Source organism: Lissotriton vulgaris, chromosome 7 (assembly GCF_964263255.1).
Source record: "Lissotriton vulgaris chromosome 7, aLisVul1.2, whole genome shotgun sequence".
Classification (NCBI taxonomy): Eukaryota; Metazoa; Chordata; class Amphibia; order Caudata; family Salamandridae; genus Lissotriton; species Lissotriton vulgaris.
In genome coordinates, this window is record NC_141695.1 from 1,625,646,332 (window position 1) to 1,625,673,091 (window position 26,760).

At 44.7% G+C, this 26,760-nt stretch overlaps 1 protein-coding gene across 1 annotated transcript in view; it reads left to right on the forward strand.

Moving 5' to 3' along the window:
• Positions 1–26,760, forward strand: part of JPH2 (junctophilin 2) — a 411,671-nt gene that overhangs the window by 131,843 nt on the left and 253,068 nt on the right. The window contains exon 2 of the mRNA XM_086932570.1: positions 7,024–7,804. Coding sequence (XP_086788696.1) covers positions 7,024–7,804 — 781 coding nt within the window. The remainder of the gene's footprint in view (positions 1–7,023; positions 7,805–26,760) is intronic.

Sequence of the window (26,760 nt, forward strand, 5' to 3'; positions counted from 1 at the left end):
TTATAGATAAAAATGTCATCATGGAAGCATTTAACAATGTCTCTGAAAATGTAGAACATAGCTCTTTGAAACATTGAAGAGGCAGAAGCTAGGCCGAATGGCATCCTGGTGAACTGATACAATCCTTGTGGAGTAAAGAATGCAGTAAGTTGTTTGGACTCTTCCGATAATTTGATCTCGTGATAAGCAGATCTGAGGTCCAAAGATGAGATAATGTTAGCACCTTCTAGCATTGACACCATCTCATTGATGTTTGGGAGTGGATGGCAGTCAATTTCAATATTAGCATTCAATGCCTTCAAGTCAACACACAACTAGAGTTGTTGATCAGCCTTGCGAACTAAAACAATGGGAGAAACCCATTCAGCAGACTCAATGGCCTTAATGATCCTCTCTCTCACAAGACCATCTAACACATCCTTCAACTCACCTCTCACATTAATCGGAACACCCCGCAGTTTCTGCTTTACAGGATCAGCATTATTTTTGAGTTTGAGTCTGTGAGTGAAATCACATAACTTTCCCAAACTTTCAATGAAGATGTTCTTGAAACGGCGTACCGCCTCATCTCCATTAGTATTCTCATCAGTTGACAAAATATGAGAATACTCAGCTTTATCACACAATTGGACAGGATCATTAACCTGCGGATTTAGAATAATTCTTAGCTTCCATTGGTCTCTCCAACCTAATACATTCACTCTTTTTTTTGCTACATACAACTTCACATGAGTACACCTGCCCTTAAAAACTAAAGACACACTCACAAAAACATCTAATTCAATGATGGTACCAACAAAACTCTCAGCAACTACTTCAGATGGTACCAATTGACCGAGATTGAACACACCATGAAATCTTTCCACAAAGTACCCACAAGTCACAATAGTCCAAGGGAATCCAGAATCAACCATTAGGATTAACTCCACACCAGACACAGTTACCACATACTTGGGAGACACCTTGATGGGTTGTTCAGATGAAACAGCCACAACTTCGCTTCAAAGAATGGACAACACAATACATTAACCAGAAACATTTCCATCACTACATATATATCCCAACTTACTGGCCTTCAACTCTGTGGTAAATTAAATTCTTCCAGGAGCCTGATTAATGTTTGCCCTGGTACTCTTGCACACACGTGCAAAATTACCACTACAACCACACTTAACAAACTCTTTATGAATAGCAGGGCAACCAGCATATGATGCCCTATGTGCACTACTGCCACACCTGTAACACTGATGCAAAGAAGACTTGTTATTTCTATCCCATCTCTTGGCATTACCCCCACCAGTCACATGTGCACCACTCACATTCACTTCCCATTTGTCCTGACGGGGGTCTTTCATCCGCTTCCCAACTTCAACATGCTTCAAAGAACACACATCTTCCTCCCCCTTTATACGATGATTAACACATTTCAGCACTGGCATCCATTTTTCCGACTGCTCTATAGCTTTCGCAGTAAAAATAGTTTCTTCTAATTTGGGATCACCCATAACCCACAAACGTTTGTGAATCTTCTTGCTCCTAACATGCACAATAACCTGAACCCTTATCATCTTGTCGGACATGGGACCGAAATTGCAGTGCATAGACAATCCCCTCAAAGCAGTCAAAAATTTGTTAAACGACTCTTCTTCTTCTTATAAAATTTAAACCTGCTGAGTGCTACACTGATGATGGGCTTGAATCTCAGTTCCATCTGCAACGTGGCCTAATTGTAAACATCCATGTCGCCTCGACCACTCGGAAGTGTAGCTTGTTGTTTTGCACCCTGCACCCATTTGCTCTCCATCGCCGTCCATGGCTTTCATGTAAGTACAAAACTCCTCTTTCTATCTAGGCCACGGAATGGGGGGCTCTACCTTAGTTTGCAGAAACTTGGCTGGGGGGGTCAAACTGCAGTGCGTTGAACTCAAAACTCCTCTCCAGAGGAACAGGGTGAAAGATGTGGAACTCAATTTTCAATATGGGCAGGGGAAGTAAGCCCAAGTGTGCACCAAAGAAACTGCAGAAAAATGTACTCCCCAACAAAAAAAACATGCATATGTATTACAGCAGTCGAGTTCAATAAAAATTAATAAAATTGAGAAATGGAATGGTAAAGAAGAAACGTTAGTAAGTCTGTGGTACACAAATAAACTCAATCCAGGTAACTTACTGTCTCAGACTATAGGTGTAGATCACGGAAAGGAATCCTGTGGAATCTGGGTGACTCGGTATAGCGATGCGAAAAAAACAGATCCGAAAGTACAATTCCAAAATGGCTGCTGCAACGTGGTTACATAGACGTCGTTCCGTACAGGGACAGAAACCGGATGGACCACAATTCAGCCAGAGAATGCAGCTCGAGGAAAGAATCCACAGCGAGCACCCTGAGAACGATGGAGAGGATCATTTAGCAGAAAGTAAGTGCCTAGCAACCATTCAGAGTAATATTCAAAACTTAAACGGTTACCAAATGCCAGGTTCAGCTAGGGTGACCAACTGGCATAGGTGCAAATTCAGGACGGTCAGTGTGAAAATTCAGGACAAAGGGTCAAAATTCAGGACAAAAATTCAGGACAAAAGGTCAAAATTCAGGACAAAACTTAGGGACAAAAGGTACGTTTTATAAGATACGTCAGAGGTGGTCGCGCAATAGTATGTATGTAAGAAAATAGACAACCATCTAAGTACAAGTCAGAATAGGTTTATATTAGGTTGAGACAATCGTGCACTTCACGGTTTTTCAGTATGGCTGCAGCTTGCTACCTTAGACAATTCAAAATTCGCATCTCACTCCAGCAGGTACATTAATCACCAGACAATGGTGAACCACACCTGAATATAAGTGAAGCCCTTTTATTGTTGATTGAAAACTACTGGATATATAAGGAACCTTGGAGTGCCAGCCCCCTGTAACAAAACCGCCCCCCCTTTCCAGCCTCCCAGGGAAACACCCGATGCCCAGTCCGACCAGTCCTGCCTTGCTAACACCCTTCAATGATGCCCCTCATCTTCACTTAGACCTTCTCTCATGTGTGTTTAATTTCTCTTATAGTGCTACTCATCCCAATTATGTAGGGCAGGGATTCGGAGTGCGTTACATCACACACATTATATAGAGACAATGACTCATATTAACGTGAAAGTTAATGTATAGGAATTGCTACTTAAGATAATGGGTGCTACAAGGTGTGATCATTCTTTTATCTATTATTCAGTCTTTCACTATTCATTCTGGCCTTTCATCTATGTGCCCATTTATATCCAAACATATTCAACCATTTGCAAACCTATCCACCATATATCCTTCCATCCATCATTACACTCATCCATCCCTCCATCCACCCTTTCAATCATCCATCCATTATTAATCTACCCACCCTTTCACCCCATCCATCCGTACAGTCATCCATCCACTCTTCCACCCATCCACTTATCCTTCCACCCATTCACCCTTTCAGTCATTCATCCTCCCTTTCTCTCTCCATCCCCCTTTCACTTATCCATCCATCATCCACCCATCCATCTACTCATCCATTCATTTATTACATCCATTGATCCTATTAGTCATCCATCCTTTCACTCATCCATCTGTTCTCTCATCCATCCACCCTTTCACTTCTTCACTCATCTATTCATCCTTTTGTCCATCTACCCCTTTCATTCATCCATCCATACATTCACCCTTTCACTTATCAATTGAATCCATCCATCCTTTCGCTCATGTATCCACCCATTCACTCGCCCATCATCTAAGCTTTCACTCATCCATCCATCCTTTCATACACCCATCCACCCTTTTACCCGTCCATCTACCCTTCCACCCATGCATCCATCAATTTACCTTTTCCCACATCTATACTTCCACTCATCCATCCATCCTTTCTTTTATCTATCCCTTCACCCTTTCATCCATCCATTCATTTATTCATCCTTTCAGTCATCCATCCAGCCATTCACACATTCCTTCACGTATTTACTCACCCAGCTTTTCACATTATGAGCTGAGCCTTTGTCTACAGAGTTCCAGACAGAAGAGGCCTATCAAGAACTTCACCTTGCTGTAGTTCCTAAAGCAAGGGGTGGGGTGGGGGAAAGTTCACTATACACCTGCACATAGGCAGTCTGAAAACGTAGAAGTCATGAGTCATGCATGATGCACAGTGCCAGGATGTGAGGTGACTGACATGGTGTTGTTTCCAGGGCTTAAAGTGTTGTAAAAAAAACTGGGGGGTCTCTTCAAAGGGAGTGTTCGATGTAATTAAGGGCGTAGTTTAAAACACCTAGGCTAAAAATCAGCGCTAGTGTAGTGTTCCTCCCGACTGGTATTGTCGTCTTTGCACCCATATATATATATATATATATATATATATATATATAATACAGCAAGTATCATTACACCAACATAAGCCAGGACTATTGGCTTTGTCAATGGTTGTTAGTTGCCTAAAATAAAAAAAAAGCAGCAACCATGGCTTTGTTGGATATAATATTGAAAATACTTCAGTTAAAAAATAATGAGGCAGTGAAAGAACGATAACCCGTTCTTTTTAACTTATTTTACAGGCTTCTTTATATACACTGTTTTCTCAATGTGAGGAAAACTCTTGCTGCAGAATAGTAACAGTAAATAATTCATTGAAAATGTTCTTCATGTGGTCAAAGGAATGGTTTGTTCCTGTGCCGCGGGAAAGACAGGAACTCTCCTTTAACTCGTCGCCATTGTAAGAATGAGAGTCCAGAATCATGGATAGAACGGTAGTAAACGCTTTATTAGTGCGACACTGCAAAGTGCAGCCGTAACGACCAGACTACACAGCCAACTGTCCAGTCACTTAACATTCCACAGAACACTCATGCGGAATGTGATGACAGGACAACAAATGAAGCACATGCATGAAAGAGAAAGGCAGTAAATACAACAGTCAATTTGTATACTTTTTTTGAAGAATTAATAACACAGCTAAAGCTTTCTGTATTCAGACCTAAAAGGAGGAGGGGTTAGAGTTTGGTCAACTCGTAGATGTCGGCAGTAAGGCGAAATCAGAGCATATGTGTTTAGGGAGACACAATATTCACGGCTCCTGAATGTAATTTATTAATTTGTTCTCATTTGGACTGTGCAGAATATTGTGCTACCTAATTTAATATCAACTTTCGAAAATCTGTTTCCCTTTTGGTATTGAGTCCTTCAAAAATGCTTGCCCATAAGTGTGAAATACAGGCACTTAGGGTGAAAAACGGGTCCATGCCCTTTGATTGACTTCAGATCTGAAGACCCTTATGCACTGCTCGGTCTGCTCACTGTATCAGCCACGAGTGAAGCTCCATATTCATGATCTGCGGGATCAGACTTTAATTCGCTACTACTGAGGTCTCCTTGAATTATAGACACTATAAAGAAAACTAACTAGAGCCTTTTTGGTGTATATGTTTAAGCTGCCTTCTTCTGGTTATGTGGAGACTACTTAATTTTTTAATAGGCTATGTAGTTAGGTTTGTACATAACTTGTTGAATCTGTTACCTTATGCAGCAAATTGAATTCTCAGCCAATTAACTCACCCATTCTTTGAGAAGGAGAGGAGGAGTGATATCCAGGACTAGGCTGACCTTGGCAATCTTGCATTTTTCCAGTGGGCTGTAGGGCAGGAGCCTGCTCTGGATTGCAGTGAACCAACTATGAAAGTACCAAAATCCATTCTCATCGTGGACTATACCTGAGGAGTCATGTCTGGAAATCATTGGTGCTGCTGGACACCTTGACAGGCGAATGGGTTGTTTATGTTTTTTGTTTTCACCTTCTCCAACATGGGATATGGTGGCCATCTTGAAATTTCACCTGCATAGCTTACCACAGCAGCATGGCTTGCGAAGTAGACTGTTACTGAAGTTTAATCGGAATGTGATTGGTTGTTAAATTTCAGTAATCAGTCCACTATTTAAATGGCTGCCCTTGCGTTCTAATCCTAGACTCTCTTGTGATCATTGCTCTGTCATCCTAGAGAAACCACTTCCTTCTCACTCTTTTAGGAGGGTATTTAGCATCTTTAATACTATAAAATTAAATCTATATTATATAGTTGTGTTACAAGCACATGTCGATGTGAGTTGTCTGTAATTAGGGGCTCTTGTGTCCTTTTAGAACAAGAGAAAGTCTTTAAGCAGAAGCTGTATTTTCAAGTACTTTCAAGTTCATTAAAGATCTTCTGAGCAATGCAATAGAAGTGAAGGGATTGTATTAATTCCTCTATGACCACAGAAGGTAAAATTGGTAAATTTGGCTTTTGCCCCTTGGTTGACCGTTGGCATGGAATTGTATATGCGCAGTGGTATAATGCATATAGCGTCTATCATCTAATCAGAAGGTTCAAAACGACCAACTGCTCATATTTCATCATATATGTCTCTAACCTAATTCTACCTTTAGTTGTATTTGCAGTTTTTATCTAATGAAGTTGAACAATTACACATTGGGCATCCGGGACATGAGTGAAAAATAGACATAATTAAGAGAAAGGAATTATAATATATGAAAGAGATGTGTTTTAGAAGTCTACAAAAGTGAAACAAGTTAGCAGTAAGTACTTAATAAATGCTTACTGTTAAATGCATTATCCTATAAAAAAAAGGGGTATGGGCGATGTTTTGATATTCCATGTACCAATTATGCATCTACACCCTAGAGCTGTGATGAACTTCCTTCAGGTAATATTGTCTCAAAAAAGAAGTGGTTAACTTTATTGACCCATTTGAGAAATGATGTAGATTTAGATGGTGTATTGAAAATAGATCATAAGGAAGAGCACAAGGTCACAGGAAAGTAAAGATCACTGTTTTCATGAACAAAAAAAGTAGATGAAATTTCTATGCAAATATTGATATTTGTTTAAATATTGTTTGACTGCCAGCCATGTTGTTCAAATGGGAAACATATTGTCCATCTCTAAAAGAAATTTTCTTGAAGTAAAAAATGTTGTTTTATAGAAAAGGTCAGTGTTTAATTCGATTTTCATTTTTGATTTTAGGAACGTACCAAGGACAGTATACCAACGGGATGCGTCATGGATATGGTGTTCGTCAAAGTGTGCCCTATGGCATGGCAGCTGTGGTACGTTCTCCTTTACGTACCTCCCTTACATCTCTACGAAGTGAACACAGCAATGGCAACTTGGTCCAGCAGGACACTCTCCTTTCGTCTCAAGAGAACATTATCTCTCCTACCATTTGCCGTGGGGGATTTGCACTCTCACTCTACTCTGATCCAGAGACCATCAAGCTGGAAAAAGGGGGTCTCTTCAGAAGAGGATCTTTCTTGGGCAAACTTACAAAGTCAGAATCAAGGTCTTCCCTGACCAGTCAGAGAAGCAAGCTCAGCTTCATTAAGAGTGTTAGCGGTTACAGCTCCGCAGCCAGTGATGCTGCATCCACTGTGAGCTACGGAGATGGAGCTGAGGGTGAAGATTTCATGCCTGTCGAGTCAGATATTGACGCCACCACCACTGAAGTCTACATGGGTGAATGGAAAAATGATAAGCGATCTGGCTTTGGTGTTAGTGAAAGAACAAGTGGCCTGAAGTATGAAGGGGAGTGGCTGGACAACCTCCGGCATGGATACGGCTGTACCACCTTACCAGATGGTAGGAAGGAAGAAGGCAAGTACAGAAACAATGTGTTCATCAAAGGAATGAAGAAGCGAGTGATACCTCTGAAGAGTGCAAAGGTTAGGCAGAAGGTCGATAGAAGTGTGGAAGGAGCACAAAGAGCAGCTGCCATTGCAAGGCAAAAGTCAGAGATTGCTGCCTCCCGGTGAGTGCTGTTCAAATGTTCACATCAGGTTAAGAATATTTTGGTAATGTAAAAACATACAGTAACACACCTGTCAGTTTTAGTAGCATACGAAGAGTCTTAAATATTCCATTCTTTAAAGCAAGTATGTGTATGATTTTAATGTTGCATTATGGCCTTATGCTATGGGATAAAAATGTTGTTAAAGGTTCTCTCCCTGCAAAGGAAAGGGACTTTACTGATTGAAAAAGCCCTCTGCGGCAGGCTATATTATTGCAAGAACAATCCACACCAGTAAAAAATTCTAAACAAAAAGAAATAGAAAAACAAACATTGGAATGTTGGAGCAGAAGGTATGTAGCACCCCTTATTGCCCCATGGCACTCTACTGTCTTTAGTGGAGCTCCCAAAAATACAGTACATTATTGCCCACCACTTTAACAGCCATTATTGCCTTGCTGGTAATGTCAATAAGGCAACTAGCTTTGCCATTATTTGGCTTAGCTCTCAAGCCGTAAATCCAGTAAATCATTGGACGAATGTATGATGATACAACGCGTACCATCACAACGTGGTATTTTACATCGCGGTTTTGACAACGCAAGTCGTTACATCGACTTCGTTGGAGGGCGATGGACTTAGGAATAGGGTGAATTACTATTCCAACTCCAGTCTACGTATAGTAGGGACGGTGTTGGAATAGTAATTCACACTACTCCTTAGTCTAGAGCGCCCTCCAGGGCAATTTGCAAGACTTGCGTTGTCAAAACCACGATATGACCATACCACGTTGTAATGGTTGCGTGGTAAAATATGTTTCCCTCATTGGACAAGTGGCTCCTCTCAACCCCGGAGCAGCAGCTCTTTTCTTCATAAGCTGCAATTGATTTTGTTTTGTGCCAATCCGTCACCTTTGTTCTAAAAGTGGACATGTAAGCCGTAATGCTACATCAGAAAATTAACATATCAGGTCAGGTTGTGTTTTCTACTTTACTGAGTCTGCAAGGAGTTATATTTCCAATATGACATTGACAGGAAGGGACTAGCTCAAAGTAAAAGTGAGATCAGCTACGTATGAAAGAGGCTACGTATGAAAGAGCTGCTGCTTCAGCTTTCAGGGGAGCATTGGCACCTTGAACTGGGGGTCAGTTGTGGAGGTGTGAATGAATCTTGGGGTACCTGTGTTCTGGTTCAGAGAGAACCCAGCCTTGCAGTTCAGGCTGGACTGTTCCTATTGGAGCACAACCAGAACTATTTCGCATATGTCTGGGTCTAATTTAAAGTAGGATAGTGGGCAAAAAAAATGATGAACTGGGATGGGGATTCATGTGAGTAGCTGAGATTAAATCAAGCATTCCACCCATCCCTTTTGTGTTTACTTCAGTGGAACACCCTAGGTTCAACATGTATACCCATACATGGGTCCTGTGCTTGCTGTGCCACTGGAACCAAGCTACACCTGACTTAAGAGCCCCATCTAGAGTTAAAACAGCCTTGGGTTTGTGGAGTTCTGGTTCAGAGAGGTCCTGGCTTGGAAGATCAGACCTGACTCTTCCTATCGAAGCAGGTCAAAGATCGATTTGCAAAAAGCTGAGTCTATTCTGAGGTAACATGGTGGGCAAAACAATGATGGACTAGGATGTGGTCCCTGAGTTAAAATTACCTGTGATTAGTTCAAGCATTTCACTTTTTTGTTCATTTCAGTGCGACTCGCTGCAGTGTGATGGGTAGGCCCAGAATCTAGGCCCTGTGCTCACTGTGCTACTGGAAACAAGCTGCACCTGACTGAAGTGCCCGAAATAGGGCAAACACGGTCTTGGGTTGTTTGTGTGGTTGTTCAGAGAGGACGTGGGCAGAGTCAGCACAAGCCACAGAAGCACACACCACGCGGCTCTGCGCTTAAAGAAGCGGCATCCCCCCAGATGGAGAATCCGACTCTTTACAGACAGATTGTGGAGAGCAAGTTCTCATAAGAGAGTGCCAGAAAGCGAACACTTAAGTATACTACACAAGTTGTGTGAGTAGAAGAATTTATGTATGTTAGTCCTGACGAAAGCTCCACAGACCCCGTAGGGTCAAAAGGAGCTGAAACATGTCGACAAGCCCATTATAATACTAAAAGATACAGTAACTCGATCTTCCTGTAGTATCATTGCATTTTATGACAGCAGAACCTCACCTGACATTAAAGCATCAGGGTGACTTTCTCCTTTTAACATTTTCCTTTCTACCAAACATTTTTGTTTTGCTTTTCACTTTTTGTGGGGGTAACCCTCAATCTCTGGACACTACATTCTAAACCAGAGGTGCCTCTGGATGAGGCTGGCACTGAGCATGTATTGGAACATCTAATGATAACTGCCAGAACATCAATGTGGGGCGGATAAAACATATATACTGCTTTTCCGAAAAACATTGAGTTTTTGAGGGTGTTTCATTTACTCTTCTAACCAATGGTTTAGAACTGTTACAAGTGTCCTCTTTCTTTTGATTAATTGCATGTTCAGAGAGGACTTCACTTGGCAATTCGGTCTGGAATGTTCCTGTTGGAGCAGGACCAAGACTGATTTGCATTTGGTTGGCTCTAATCTGAGGTGACATGGTCGTCAAAAAACAATTGGAAAGGGGCGACAACTCGGTCCCCCCGAACGTATGGTTGGGTGCCCCGATCCTCCCGGGAAACCATTTTGGGCGGGGGGCGTGTCTCGGCTGGTATGCCCGAAGCGGCGTAGCCGGGGCGCGCCTTTTCCCGCCCAGGAGGGGTTGTCCTAGACACCTACACCGATGGCCATGCCCAGTAGGCGTACCGGCGGAGGGTACCCGCCCTCCCGAAGAGGAATAAAGAGAGCGGGAATCCGAAGAAGCGTCCTCTTGTTCCTGTGCTTGGAAGCTGCACCCACTCGTTGCACGTGAGCCCTCGACGGAACAAGGAGCAATTTTGAGAACTTGTAATTCTTGTGTTTCTCTTTCAGTGACTTCGAGGCGAAGGATCCAGGACCGTGTTGATCGACTCGGAGCGGATAATCGAAACGATGTCTGGCAAGAAGGCAGGAAAGGGTTCCGAGACAGACAAAGTGCTTCGCATGTTGGTGAACAGAATGGCGAGAATGGAACGAACCATCGGACAAGTCCCAGCGCTTGGTCGGGATATGGCGGGCATCAAGAAACAACTGGCCGCAATGAACAAGCCGGGTAACCCGAAAAAGGTAATAGGCCCGGCATTGCCGGGAGTCGTCCCCAAGGGTAGAGGAAAGCGGGTCAAAAGGAGGGCGGGGGCAGGGGAGGTTTCGGTCCCTGAGGTACCTCCAGTTCTCCCTGCCATACCAGCCGATGGCCCGGTACCAACCCCAGACGCGGGTCAACCGATTCCGGTTGTGATTACGCCTGCCAGCGACGAGGATATGCCTCCCGAATTGGCCACCCAGTTGGCCGCATTGCTCAACAAAAAGGCAGGGGGTGCTACGGCGCCCGGAGACACGGCCGAAGAGGCCAAATTACTAATTCAGTAGTTGCGGCAGTCACGAGATGCCGCGAAGGCGAATCTCCCTCTTGTCTCCCCACAGTTGACTCCGGAAGGACCGGCAGCTGGTCTTGAGAAAACGGCGGAAAAAACGACCGAACAGGGTAAGCTCGCTTTGCCAGTGGCGGGGGAGGGCTCATTGCCCTCAAGACAGGAGAGGGTGGTTCAACATATCCCGTTGGCCACGAAAGAATTGATATGGGCAGACAAGTATGTTAATATGTTTTCGTTGTTGACTGACCATCGCGAGATGGAGTATGCTAAGACACAGAAAGATTTGTGGCACCCGAGTGTCTGGCGAGCCAAAATGGCGGGATTCAGGGTGGAGGAGACGATAACAAATTGGGCCAAGGCCTTTGCAATGTTTACTGTGATTATTGGCGAACGTAAGCCCGAGGTATTGCCCGAACTGTCTTGTTATCAGGCACGTATAATGGATTTTTATGAAACATATGAGGGGAATGAATGGATGGGTTACGACATGAAATTCCGTAAAGCGAAAGAGTATGATTCCTCTCTGACATGGGATTGCCTCGACTCGATTTCTTGGCAGAAGCAGCTCCTGCCTGGCGCGGCGAGGACGTCCTCGCCAGGTGGGAATGGGTCGGGGTTTTCCTGCCAGCAGCCCGCGGTGCCCTTTCGGGCAGGCGCCGGTGGCGATCACCAGCCGAGAACCGGCGGGAATGGTGGAAAGCGGGGGGTCTGTTGGGGCTTCAATAGAGGCAACTGTACCAGACCGCAAGGGGCATGTAAGTTCAAACATGCGTGTGCGGGTTGTGGGAATTCCTCTCACCCGGAGAGTTCATGCAGGTCAAAAAATAGCGGGTCGGGAGGTAGAGGAGGGTCCAAACAAGACTGAGGGGGATCGTTGTGTACAATTGCCTACCCCCGTTGATATCATGGCTATGACTCCCTGGTTAAACAAATACCCTGATTATGTCTCCGCTGGGGTGTTGAGGAAGGGATTCTTATATGGCTTCCACATCCCGGCGGGGGATTTTCGTGGGGAACCTTTTTGTAAAAACCAGCTTTCGGCACAGCATAATCCAGGTGTGGTGGAGAGAAAAATTGCTAAAGAGGTGACCCTAGGCCGAGTCGCTGGCCCTTTTCAGCACCCGCCAGTAGTGAATTTCATCTGTTGCCCATTAGGGGTGGTCCCCAAAAAAGACCCGGGGGAATTTAGGCTGATCCATAATCTGTCGGCTCCAAGGGGTTTCTCAGTGAATGATGCGATTGACCCAGGAGTCTGTTCGGTGCGGTACGCATCCTTCGATGATGCCGTCACCATGTTGAATCGCCTGGGCCCCGGGGCGCTGATGGCGAAATCAGATATCGAGTCGGCGTTCCGGTTGCTCCCGGTACACCCACAGGATCAGCGTCTGCTAGGTTTTGCGTTCCAAGGACGTTACTACATGGATAAATGCATGCCGATGGGTTGCTCCATCTCTTGTGCTTATTTTGGAAAATTCAGCTGTTTTTTTAGAGTGGGCATTCACCGAGGCCACAGGGCATAGGCATGTTATGCATTACCTAGATGACTTTCTGTTCTTGGGAGCTGCCGGCGACACGAAATGTGCGCAGGCGCTACAGGATTTTTGCAGCCTCATGGAGGAGTTTGGGGTACCATTGGCACCAGGTAAGACGGTGGGACCATCTACTTCACTGAAGTTTCTGGGAATTGAGCTCGATTCTGTGGAGGGGTGTTTCCGCCTGCCAGTGGGTAAGGTATCAAAATTTAGGGCTTCCTTGGAGCTTTGCCTTGGTAGGATGAAAGTGACCCTGCACCAGTTACAGCAAGTTGTGGGTCAGCTTAACTTTGCCTTGAGGGTGATGCCAATGGCTCGCCCCTTTTCACGCTCTATTGCACAAGCTATGGTTGGTCTCAAAGAAGGGCATCACCGCACGAGACTGTCTGCAGAGGTTCGCCAGGACATGCGCATTTGGTTGGCATTCTTGGCGGACTTCAACGGTCGAATAGTGTGGAACAAGCCGCCAGCGTCTTCGGACGAGCTGGGTTTGTGGACCGACTCGGCGGGGAGCATGGTATTTGGCACCATCTTCGGTAATCGATGGTCGGCGCAAACATGGCCGACGTGGTGGCACGCCAGGGGTCTCACAGGTAACATAGGGTTCCTTGAGCTATTCCCAATTTTTGTCGCTCTGAGGGCATGGCCGGACGAGTTCCGAGACCGCTCAGTTGTATTTTGGTCTGATAATATGACTGTTGTAGAATGCATTAACAATCAGGCAGCATGCTGCAAATGGATTTTGAGATTGCTGAAGGAATTGTGCTACTTTGCATGAGACTAAATGTACAGTTCAGGGCGAAACATGTGCCGGGTGTACCGAATCATGCGGCTGATGCACTCTCTTGTTCACATATGCAGGCGTTCAGGGGTTATCTACCTACAGCGGACTTAGTGGCGGCACCGTTCCCCGAAGCACTCTGGCTAATCGGTGCCCCGGATTACAAGACCTCGTGGCAGCAAGCTTAGCCCCCAGGACGAGGAAGGCATACGAAGGAGCGTTTAGTTCCTATTGTACATTTTTGGGTCCAACAGGGAGTCAGAGTTGGGGGCAGGAGGAGTCCTTCCTGGGGTTCCTGGTAGCACTGCACAGAGAAGGCCGATCAGCGGCAACGGCCAATAGACACAAGGCGGCCATCTCATTCATGGCGCAGGTGCATGGCATCAAAGACCCAACAGGTTCCTTTTTGGCTAAAAAAGCCCTTCGCGGCTGGCAGCGCCTCGAGGGTCGCAGGCATGACGAGAGACGCCCGATTGGCTTGGAAAGGTTGTCCCTACTCATGGCAAAACTAGTGACGACATGCTCCTCCCAATTCGAAGCAGTTCTGTTCCGGGCAGCTTTCGCATTAGCGTTCCATGGGGCTATGCGGGTGAGCGAACTGGTTGCAAGGAATAAGAAAGATGTGGAGGGAGGCTTGTGCAGGGATCACATCCTAATTAGGGGTGGTTCGATGGTGGTCACGATAGCTAGGTCCAAAACTGACCAGGGAGCGATGGGAAGCAGCGTTGTTGTCCAGCGCATGCGAGGGTCTCCCACGTGCCCGATAAGGTGCATAGAGGAATACTTGGCACTAAGGGCGGATACATGGGGGGGGAGTTTGCTGAGGCACATCGATGCCACCCCACTGACGAGGTTTCAGTTCCAGAGGGTGCTAGCACTGACAATCGCGGCGGCGGGCATGGACCCGTGCGATTTTGGGACCCACTCCTTTAGGATAGGGGCTGCTACTGAGGCTACAGCCAGGGGTCAGAGTGCGGAAGAGGTGAAACAGTTAGGACGATGGTCCTCAAATTGTTTTAAAAAGGTATGTGCGATTGCACATGTTGTGAAGTCAAGTTACATGCACTCACGCTTCTTATCTTCTGTTTGATTTACAGTTTCGCGAGCATGTCATGCGGGGCGGAATTTGCAGTCGACCCAGTACCAGGGGACCAGCGGTCACGGATCACCTGCTGAGGAGAGAGTGGTTTGGGTCGTGGGCCACTCATACGTGAGGCGGGCCGGGGACGTATTCAAAGCAGGTGACGCGACTCACGCAGCTGGGGAATACGGGTACAGAGTGGCCTTCCACGGAAGGGGCGGGCTCTGTATTGACCAGTTCGAATCTTTTGTTGAGGGTCTCTTAGGGCGGCAGAGGTCACCGCCATCTGTAATCATAGTACACCTGGGGGGCAATGACTTGGTGACACTGGGTAGGCGAGTATTACTCGAGCAAGTTTTGTCTGCCGTTAGCTGGTTGGCAAAAAGAATCCCGGGGTGCACGATTGCCTGGTCCCACATGATTCCCAGAAGGGTTTGGCGGGGGGGCCTTTCAGTGTCAGCACTGAACCATTCGGTGAAGAAGGTTAACAACAAAATTGGTAGATTGTTTCGCTCTGCGCAGTTGCATAGCATTCCGCATGGGTGTATTCGGGGTGATCACATGTATCTGAATGATGGGGTTCACCTGTCCCGGGAGGGGAATGTCTTACTCATAGGAGACTTCATAGCATGGCTAAGGGGTTTGAGGAAGCATGACCTTTAGGAGGAGTTTGTGGGGGGGCCGGATAGCCGGTCAACTATCCGGCCTGTGGCGGTAAGGTCATGATCGGTGAGCAGTAATTTCAAGGTCCCTAGAGGGGGGCGCCACCCACTATGAATGGGAGCGCCCGGGGGAGGCGGCCATTGGCCCCTCCCACTGGGAGGCGGCACCCACTAAGGATGGGTCGCCTAAGGGGAGACGGCCATAGGCCCCTTCCAGGGGAGGAGGCGGCTATATGCCCCTCCTACGAATTTCCCGGGGCCCGGATATCCGCGACGGCGGATGTGATAGAGAGTGTGGGGTGGGGGGGAAGTCCACGCTGTCCTTCCTACAGATACCTCACACGGGTGCTCGGACGACCTTTAAGATGGCGTCGAGCGGAAATGGGGGCCCCCAACAAGACAAGGGAAATTAAAGTTGGCACGGAGGGTACAGTCCTCTGCGCGGCCGCCACTCACACCGTGAGGGCGAGAGTTTTGGTAGTAGGGATCTGACACCGGTTGCGACCTTGCCGTTGGCCCTTAATGCTAGGATGTACAATTTTAATTTAGAATGTATGCATTTGCAGGATGTTAGACTCGGCTAGGAAACCTTTGTATTAGAGATTTGTTAAGGTTAGCCAATGAACATGTCTTCATCGAAATGTAATAAATTAAAATTGTTCATGATATGAAACTTTTATTTAATGTTTTAATTTTGTTTCATATTTTAATAAATACAGCCGGGAGGGTGACTCCCTCCCGCCTTCCAAAAGTGCAGAACTGCGTCGGTCTTCCCATCCTTGGGGATTGTGTTGGGAGGGGGTGACAGGCATCCCGGCCATATGGAAAGGGGCGACCACTCGGTCCCCCCGAACGTATGGTTGGGTGCCCCGATCCTCCCGGGAAACCATTTTGGGCGGGGGGCGTGTCTCGGCTGGTATGCCCGAAGCGGCGTAGCCGGGGCGCGCCTTTTCCCGCCCAGGAGGGGTTGTCCTAGACACCTACACCAATGGCCACGCCCAGTAGGCGTACCGGCGGAGGGTACACGCCCTCCCGAAGAGGAATAAAAAGAGCGGGAATCCGAAGAAGCGTCCTCTTGTTCCTGTGCTTGGAAGCTGCACCCACTCGTTGCACGTGAGCCCTCGACGGAACAAGGAGCAATTATGACCCACCCACCAGGCACCAGCCCCTTATGGCAAAGTTAGTTTTGCAATAAAGTTTTGCTCTGATAACATCTTCTTTCCCTCCGTATAGAAGAAAATGAATGTCTAGTTTAAGGATGTGACTTCTGTCTGTAGGTACTGTTTTTTCTTTAGGAGTAAACAATTGATACAAGTAGACAGGATGATATTTTCTCCCTTAGTAGGTAAACAAATGTCGTATTTATTTTTTGGTCGGGCGGTAAGGTCATGATCGGTGAGCAGTTATTTCAAGGTCCCTAGAGGGGGGCGCCACCCACTATGGATGGGAGCGCCCGGGGGGAGGCGGCCATTGGCCCCTCCCACTGGGAGGCGGCACCCACTAAGGATGGGTCACCTAAGGGGAGACGGCCATAGGCCCCTTCCAGGGGAGGAGGCGGCTATATGCCCCTCCTACGAATTTCCCGGGGCCCGGATATCCGCGACGGCGGATGTGATAGAGAGTGTGGGGTGGGGGGGGGGAGTCCACGCTGTCCTTCCTACAGATACCTCACACGGGTGCTCGGACGACCTTTAAGATGGCGTCGAGCAGAAATGGGGGCCCCCAACAAGACAAGGGAAATTAGAGTTGGCACGGAGGGTACAGTCCTCTGCGCGGCCGCCACTCACACCGTGAGGGCGAGAGTTTTGGTAGTAGGGATCTGACACCGGTTGCGACCTTGCCGTTGGCCCTTAATGCTAGGATGTACAATTTTAATTTAGAATGTATGCATTTGCAGGATGTTAGACTCGGCTAGGAAACCTTTGTATTAGAGATTTGTTAAGGTTAGCCAATGAACATGGCTTCATCGAAATGTAATAAATTAAAATTGTTCATGATATGAAACTTTTATTTAATGTTTTAATTTTGTTTCATATTTTAATAAATACAGCCGGGAGGGTGACTCCCTCCCGCCTTCCAAAAGTGCAGAACTGCGTCGGTCTTCCCATCCTTGGGGATTGTGTTGGGAGGGGGTGACAGGCATCCCGGCCATATGGAAAGGGGCGACCACTCGGTCCCCCCGAACGTATGGTTGGGTGCCCCGATCCTCCCGGGAAACCATTTTGGGCGGGGGGGCGTGTCTCGGCTGGTATGCCCGAAGCGGCGTAGCCGGGGCGCGCCTTTTCCCGCCCAGGAGGGGTTGTCCTAGACACCTACACCAATGGCCACGCCCAGTAGGCGTACCGGCGGAGGGTACACGCCCTCCCGAAGAGGAATAAAAAGAGCGGGAATCCGAAGAAGCGTCCTCTTCTTCCTGTGCTTGGAAGCTGCACCCACTCGTTGCACGTGAGCCCTCGACGGAACAAGGAGCAATTTTGACCCACCCACCAGGCACCAGCCCCTTATGGCAATGTTAGTTTTGCAATAAAGTTTTGCTCTGATAACATCTTCTTTCCCTCCGTATAGAAGAAAATGAATGTCTAGTTTAAGGATGTGACTTCTGTCTGTAGGTACTGTTTTTTCTTTAGGAGTAAACAATTGATACAAGTAGACAGGATGATATTTTCTCCCTTAGTAGGTAAACAAATGTCGTATTTATTTTTTGGTCGGGCGGTAAGGTCATGATCGGTGAGCAGTTATTTCAAGGTCCCTAGAGGGGGGCGCCACCCACTATGGATGGGAGCGCCCGGGGGGAGGCGGCCATTGGCCCCTCCCACTGGGAGGCGGCACCCACTAAGGATGGGTCACCTAAGGGGAGACGGCCATAGGCCCCTTCCAGGGGAGGAGGCGGCTCTATGCCCCTCCTACGAATTTCCCGGGGCCCGGATATCCGCGACGGCGGATGTGATAGAGAGTGTGGGGTGGGGGGGGAGTCCACGCTGTCCTTCCTACAGATACCTCACACGGGTGCTCGGACGACCTTTAAGATGGCGTCGAGCGGAAATGGGGGCCCCCAACAAGACAAGGGAAATTAGAGTTGGCATGGAGGGTACAGTCCTCTGCGCGGCCGCCACTCACACCGTGAAGGCGAGAGTTTTGGTAGTAGGGATCTGACACCGGTTGCGACCTTGCCGTTGGCCCTTAATGCTAGGATGTACAATTTTAATTTAGAATGTATGCATTTGCAGGATGTTAGACTCGGCTAGGAAACCTTTGTATTAGAGATTTGTTAAGGTTAGCCAATGAACATGTCTTCATCTAAATGTAATAAATTAAAATTGTACATGATATGAAACTTTTATTTAATGTTTTAATTTTGTTTAATATTTTAATAAATACAGCCGGGAGGGTGACTCCCTCCCGCCTTCCAAAAGTGCAGAACTGTGTCCGTCTTCCCATCCTTGGGGATTGTGTTGGGAGGGGGTGACAGGCATCCCGGCCATATAACTGAGAGCAGTGGCTGAGATTATTTCAAGCCTTCCACCCATTACTTTTTTGTTTACTTCAGGAACAACTGAAAGTTACAAAAAAACTAGGAACTCTAGAACATGGCATGCTGGAGGCAGGCCTTGCCCTTTCTCCGCCTTGCATAGATGCCAGCTGCCACTGGCTGGAGGAGAATGGAGCAAGCAGCCAGAGAAGGCTCAATTCTAGGCGTGTGACAATAATTATAGCTCTAATGGGCAGTATTCTTGGTTGGCTAGTTCCCTACTTTCCAATCTGGGTGCTAGTACATTAATAAAGCTCTATACTTGAGCTCAAGAAGAACAATGATGTGACGAATGCATGACCTGTAGAGCTCTTCTCAAGTGTCCATGGAATACAGATTTAAAAGCTACTATCGAAATGTTAGACATTTTATTTTGGACTAAATGTCCTTGGGTATAATGAATATGATGATTTTTTCTGTTACATTTGGGGAGAACGTTGTGTGAAGCTTGAATTTGCAGCAGCAATAGTTTTTGTAAACGCTGGTATCATATATACGAGAAAGTAAGATATACCAACCTTTCTCTTTTCTCTTTCTATTTGTCCATTCATTAAGTTGTGAACTTCTCAAACAAAGCTGTTATGTCCTGCTGTATATTTGTTGCTATATATATATATATATATGTATATATATATATATATATATATATATATATATATATATATATATATATTTATATATATATATTTATTTATATATATATATATATATATATGTATAATAAATAGGTCTATGGAAAACCACTCTTCTCCTGTTGTCCCAAATATGTAGAACATTGAAACTTCCCCAATGCTGACGACCCCTTTATACTAACTCGCATTACTGTTTAATGGAAATAACAGAATTCTATGACAGTTGAGTACATTAAAAGTTTATATGCTTTAACAGGAAAAGTCACAACAAACTGGAAATATTCTGGACTTCCCTAAAAAAAGCAACTATTTCGGATTCTGAAGACACGCATATTACATTTCCATTTTTTGTCAAAATCTATTCTTTTGTGCTGTTGCCGTTTTTGTTGTGCTGCCTTGTACCCTTTTTTCCAATTGAAAGGTGCTTGAAAACGACTTGAAATAAATGTATGTTAGGTGATCATTCAGTGGCTGCAAGTTTAGCCATAGGGGAAGGAACTGAGACATGACTGGGAAAGAGGCCAAGCTGCATAACGCAGTGAACACACGCACACACTCACCGATTTGTGACTTTCCACAAACAATTTGCAGCACCTTTTCCACCATGTAAAAGGATTCCCTTCAAAGTCAGAAGTGCTTTTCCAGGGCGCAACAAGAAATGAAATTCCTCTATAAAATCACTGTAGGGAAACTAATTCCACTCCAGGGAAAATATTGTTCTGTGAAACAAATGGAATAAAAGTTAAATGTTCAAATGCACAATTATATAATTCACTTCGCGAATGTTCAAGTTAGTGGAAAATGTACATGAATAAATTTTGGGACGTTTTGCAAAAAATGTACAACTGTTGTAGATTTTCTGGACTACTCTTTTATTCTTTATACACACAAAGCATGAAACATGCTCCAATCACAAGCACAAACCCTGAAAACCACATTTTCTATTTTTCAAGCCTTCCTCTATGCATTACACTAGAAATGTTCAAATTAGGTGGCACCCACATGATGTAGCACTTTAATTTAGCAGTAGACCCTTAAGCATGATATTTCATGGCTGTTGAGACTGGTTGATATCCCAGAAATTTCATGATCCTTTTTTGTCTGGAGTGTCAGCAAACATTTTCACATGTGGACCTCTCTACATGGACTGGGTTGTCTAATGGTTTCTGCCTGCCCCTCCTAATGTTCTTTGGATTTCTTGTAAGGGCTCATCTATGGCAATGATATTGTTTCACTTTCAGGGTGCAATAAATAATGAAATTCATATGTCCATCTACAAAATGGGCTTTCTTTCTCATCCTATGACACCAGATAATGTATATCATAAATACTCTGACCTGGTAAACAAAGCATTCTTGCAAGAGCACAAAATTGCATACATTTTTCTTGTGAACATTTTGTAAACTTCCATTACAGTTTAGTGAAAGTACACTTTTGTATCAAAATGTGTTATTCTACATTACTGACAAAAACTGTGTTTTTACACAAATGCGCATCTTGAATTAAAACAATTTGCCAGATACCGGTACCAGACTGCTCTGACTAGAAAATGTGTCTTGGTGAGACATTTTCTACTGCTATCTTGTGAGACATTTGAATGTGAGAACATGCCCAACTAAAAAAAAAAATGAGTAACGTTAAATTTTGAGAAATTTCACAAATTTGGGTGGCATAAATAACATTTCTCTAAAGCCTACTATTATTCCTTTAAATTCAGGAGTAAATCATGCCAACATCAGGGATAATAAGACACACCTACATACAAAACCAGCGGCACTTCTGAGCAAAAAACAAATGTAATTGCTGCTATATGACTCCTTTCAGTTACTTCCGAGCACAAAATGAAATACAGAAGAGGGATTTAGACTCTAATTGGTAAAGGAAGGGTCTCAGTACAATCATCTTCATTCATTTCCCAGATGCAAACTGTTGACAACTAAATAGTATTACAGATTCACCTGAAAGCTATAACACATCTCAAACATGCCCACATGTTCAAGACCATCACGTTATAAAGTTTTTTATTTCATTCTCAGAAATTACTGTGTCATGTCATCATAGTCAGATTTTGAAAAGGCGCCAGTTTGAAGCATGATCCCATTGATTGGCTTAATAACATTCCTGAACTGCATACTATCCTGTCCACAATAAGTCTCTCACACAAACAAGCACATTCTATCTTTCTCGCTCTTAACTTAATCTCCTCTTATAGTTGGCAAGGCTACCTAAACACACAGCTATCAATAAAAAAGTATGTTCATCCAAAGCAACATGTTTATTGTCTGAGCAGATAACATTCAGCTTAGGTTCTTTTTAAAAAAATCAAAAACATAAAAACGTCAATCAGATTTGGAGCAAGTGAATTGACCACTTTAATCAAGGACCAAACAAGAGTAAAACAAAGAAATAGAATTCAAAATTTCAATTATGAAAATTGACCATAACTTTATTGCAACCCCGTCACAATTTTCGCTAACAGACCTTTTCAATTTCAGCTATTCTTAGTCAACTCTTTACAATCCCCAAAGTGAGTTTCTGATCCTTTATAAAATGCACACCACAAACTTAAATTAACTCTTCTACACCAGACTATGTTAGTAATTGGATACCCTTCTTATAAGAAGGCTCTTACTAAACATTTACCTGTTTGTTCACTCTTGCTTAAATGTCTTTCAAGGGCAGCATGATATATTTAACCACCTGGGAAATACCCTGTTGAAGAGAGGAATTAGTCTATGAATTTCTTTTCCCCCAGGTTGGAATGTGAAAAAGCTCCTGTGGACCATTCACAACCTTTATACATGAGTTGTCATCACTAAGTCTTGCTTATTACTGTAGATGTATATTCTGTGGTACCTACTCCTCACCCCGGTATCACTGCTACATTTAAGACTAACCTAGTTTTGTTTTGGGAGTGCCTGCCCTGTCTACAGCAGATTTCTTTTCCAGAAGTTGATTATGACAGATTGGCTGGCTTTGAGCCATACTTTTTCCTGTGTATTGTATCAGAGGTTGAACAATACCACCTGGGACTCCTTGCTCACATATGGCCCTTCTGTAAAGAGCAGTGAGCTGCTGAATGTGGTAGCAGAACATGGCCATGGATGTGACTCCATCATATTTTAAATATTGGCCTAATGTAGCACATGCCAATATAGATTGTTGTGGGCTATGGAAATGATCCAGTTCATTTGTACAGCAGATCTAATGTGTCATAAATGTATTTTTGAGTTATTAAAAAAAATATCTCCAAAAATAATGTCAGTGGGCAGAGGTGTCTTGGGTGCATATCTGCCTTTGTTATTAGTCTCCTTAGGCAGTACCCAATTATTCACCTTAGAGATGATAAATAATAACCACTTCATGATTCCATCAGTCAAGTTTAACATGAGATAATAAACTTAAACAGCTTAGAAAATCTTTCGTTCTCGCGGTCTGGTACCCTGAAAATGATCAAAAAAATTATCTGGGACTGATTAACAAATCTTTTTAGTTTAGTGAGCCTTATTCGTAGAATAATAATGACAGGGCACAGTTTATCACATGTCAATTCAGTTTGCTGTGTGCTATCGAAATTATACAGTTTATTCAACAGACGGAGGCCCTCATTATAATGTCAAACAAAACAGGTGATGGACCGAATGTGGATCAATGTCACACATTCATCCCAGTCCAAAGATCTGGGCCCAAATCCATCGTTTTTTTGCACTCCACACCACCCTGGGTTAGACAATGGCGATATGCAAATCAGCTCTGAACCTGTGCCCCATGGGAACAGTCCAGTCCGAACTACAAAAGCCATGTCCTTCCCAGAACGGAATCAAGCATCCGAGGACCGGACCGGTTTTGAGGTAACACCTCTCATCAGCCCGGCTAGCTTGACTCCAGTGGTGTGGAGTGCCTGGGACCCACGTCTGAGTATCCCCAGCGCACTTATGGCGGTAATTGCAAACAAAACAGGTGATGGACCGAATGTGGATCAATGTCACACATTCATCCCAGTCCAAAGATCTGGGCCCAAATCCATCGTTTTTTTGCACTCCACACCACCCTGGGTTAGACAATGGCGATATGCAAATCAGCTCTGACCCTGTGCCCCATGGGAACAGTCCAGTCCGAACTACAAAAGCCATGTCCTTCCCAGAACGGAATCAAGCATCCGAGGACCGGACCGGTTTCGAGGTAACACCTCTCATCAGCCCGGCTAGCTTGACTCCAGTGGTGTGGAGTGCCTGGGACCCACGTCTGAGTATCTCCAGCGCACTTATGGCGGTAATTGCAAACAAAACAGGTGATGGACCGAATGTGGATCAATGTCACACATTGACAGGGCACAGTTTATCACATGTCAATTCAGTTTGCTGTGTGCTATCGAAATTATACAGTTTATTCAACAGACGGAGGCCCTCATTATAATGTCTGCATGAATACTATCATAGCTATCCTGTTTGGATTTTCACACCTTTATGAATTTTCACCCTTAAAATGAGGAATTACTGTGAAAATCAGAGATCTTCTTCATTCCTTACAAATATCCTCACATAAATGTTGCCTGTTTTTCACTGAATAAATGTCAATAGGGAATATTGAAGAAGTGTGGCTCACTGGTTAGAGCAGGCAGACCCTGAAGCAGAGGTCAGACCCGGGACCAGGGTTCAATTCCCGACGCAGCAGGGTCTTGAGCTCAAATGTCCACGGACTCGATAATTCTCGCTTCGGTGCCTGACCTAATCATGGGTTTACACTCTGCAACTCTGGGCATTAAGCTTGCTTAATCTCCACAACGACCCCCTGCGGCGGGATGCCTGGCTTTCACCTTGGGGATGCCCTGTAGGGGCTATCTCACAGGGAAAAGCCAGGACGGGTTCCCAAGGCAAGCGCTTAGAGACCCCTGGGTGATAAGCGCTATATAAATCCAAAATACAATACAATACAATACAATAATTGTAAGGAGCTGTTGTTTCTGCCGCTACAATAATCACGATTCCCGCATTTCTTGCCCAAATCATGGTTATTAGGAAACCAATAAGGGCCACAATATGTAACCAAGGATATGTTCCTGTTACTATTTCTAGACATTCCAAAGCCTAATGTACACACAAAGCAGATTCCTGGGTCCTGCTTTACTATTTATTGTACTTTTAAATGATATTGCTCTTCAAGGAATCCATGCTTCAAATAATTTAGATTTTGTATTGTAATGGAAGGTGGATTTGTAGAGCACTGCTTGTCACCCGTGAGGGTATCCAGACGCTGAGCAGGTGGGAGTAGGCATGTGGTGAGGCTGGGCCTGAGTTCAGGCTGTTTCGATCCTCCCGCAAAAAACTAATTGAAAAGCTGGGTCTTCAGCTTCTTGCGGACTTGAAGAATTCAGGAGGAGGCCCTGATGTGTTCGTGGAGGTTGTTCCAGGATTTGCTGGCTTGGTAGAAGAATGATCAACGTCTTATTCTTCATCTGTGGATGCAGGGTGTGTGTGAGTGAGAGTGATGCTGAGTAAAGTTGTCTGGTGAGTTGGTTGAAGTGTGCGAGGTATGCGTGTCCCATGTTGTGTAGTGAATTGAAAGCTTGTGTGAGAAGTTTGAACTTACAGCGATTCTGGATGAAGAGCCTGTGGAGCTCCTTGAGCCTGTGGAGCTCTTTGAGGACTGGTGTGTGTTCCTCACGGGAGGTCGAGGAAGGGTCTGGCCGCGGCGACAGCGTTTTGGATGGTTTGAAGTCGGTGAAGAAGATGTGTTGAAATGCCAACGTAAGTTGCATTGCCGTAGTCTAATCTGCTTGTGCTTAAGCTTGTGTGATGGCACATCTGGTGTCCAGTGGGAGCCACTTGAAGATTTTTCGTAACATGCAGAGGATGTTGAAACATGAGGAGGTGACGGCATTGACCTGGGACTTCATGGTGAAGTTGGTACCCAGGATGAGGCCTAGGTTCATAGCGTGGTCTGATGTATGGAGGAATTTCTATTTACACTATTGCAAACACAGTTGGAATAGCACAAGTTAAAATGTTTTCTGTCAGTAAGTAAGAAAGTCTAACAGCAACTTACACAAAAATGCAAACACTACACAGCACATTTTGGAAGCTCTTCCAATGGGAAAGAACTGTTGTGTAACTAAAATGAATGACAAATATGTGTGAACATCAGGCCTCTTATACTCCATTTCTGGATATGTTGTTACATAAAATGAAGAAATATGGTTCGTAATTTATGCTCTATTTTAAAAAGTAACGAGGAGTCAAAATTACTAGTATATATCCTTGTAATTTTCCTTGCACTACATATCTTAAATCCACAATAACTAAAAGAAAAAGTGTATGCTTTATGAATATAATGGATGCACATTTTCTGGTTTGTCATAGTGTTTTCAATCATAGGTGTTGTTATTTATTACCCAGCTTCCCGCTTCTACTTCGTGAAAGTGTGCTAGGCATTTGGAAGACCTTATAGAGTTCCATAGGAGTAGTGCATAATGTCTCCCACTAGTGTATTTTGCACGCGTTACTAATCGACACCATTGTTTTTACAAAAAATAACACACAGACGGGTTATTCTGACGGTGTGAATTAGTAGCTACCATTTTCATACAAAAACCTTAATAAATAAGAGATAGTGTCTTTTTCCAATGTGGTACTTTAACCTTCTCTAATTCAGCCTTGAAATAGGCAAGGATCTGGTTATATACGAGCTCGTTTTCATGAGATATGCATATAACCCCGTTGCTTGGCAACTTTCACAGACACACTTTAGCTGCCAACCCAAATCCAAGGTAAACACATACTGGCTAATTTCTCCAAGTTGCCAGGGGATCTGTTTGGAATATGCCATTTTAATTCCAATAAATCGTTGTCCTGTTTTGGAAATGTTTTGGAAATGGCAGACCATAGCTGTCTGGAGTTTATTGATGACGTCACCATATAAGGCACAAACTACCTCTCCCATGAAGTTTAAAATGTTGTTGTACTAAATAGCAGAGCCATTTAATTTGTAAAAAACCTTAGTCTTCAAAAGGCTTTGCCTTTCTTTGGGAATTTACATGGAGCCTGCATGAACTTGAATTTAGCTTCTATTTACACTTCAGACAGAAGAAGAGATCTGTGTTCTATCAACGTCTGAAATGCGTCACATTGTTAAACCTCAAAAAAGACTGTACGCTTTGTTAGTAGAACTTTAAAACTATCTGCTACTAAGGAAACTTTTGTGAGACGGAAAACATGGATAGCTCATACTGTAAACTTCTCACACGAGT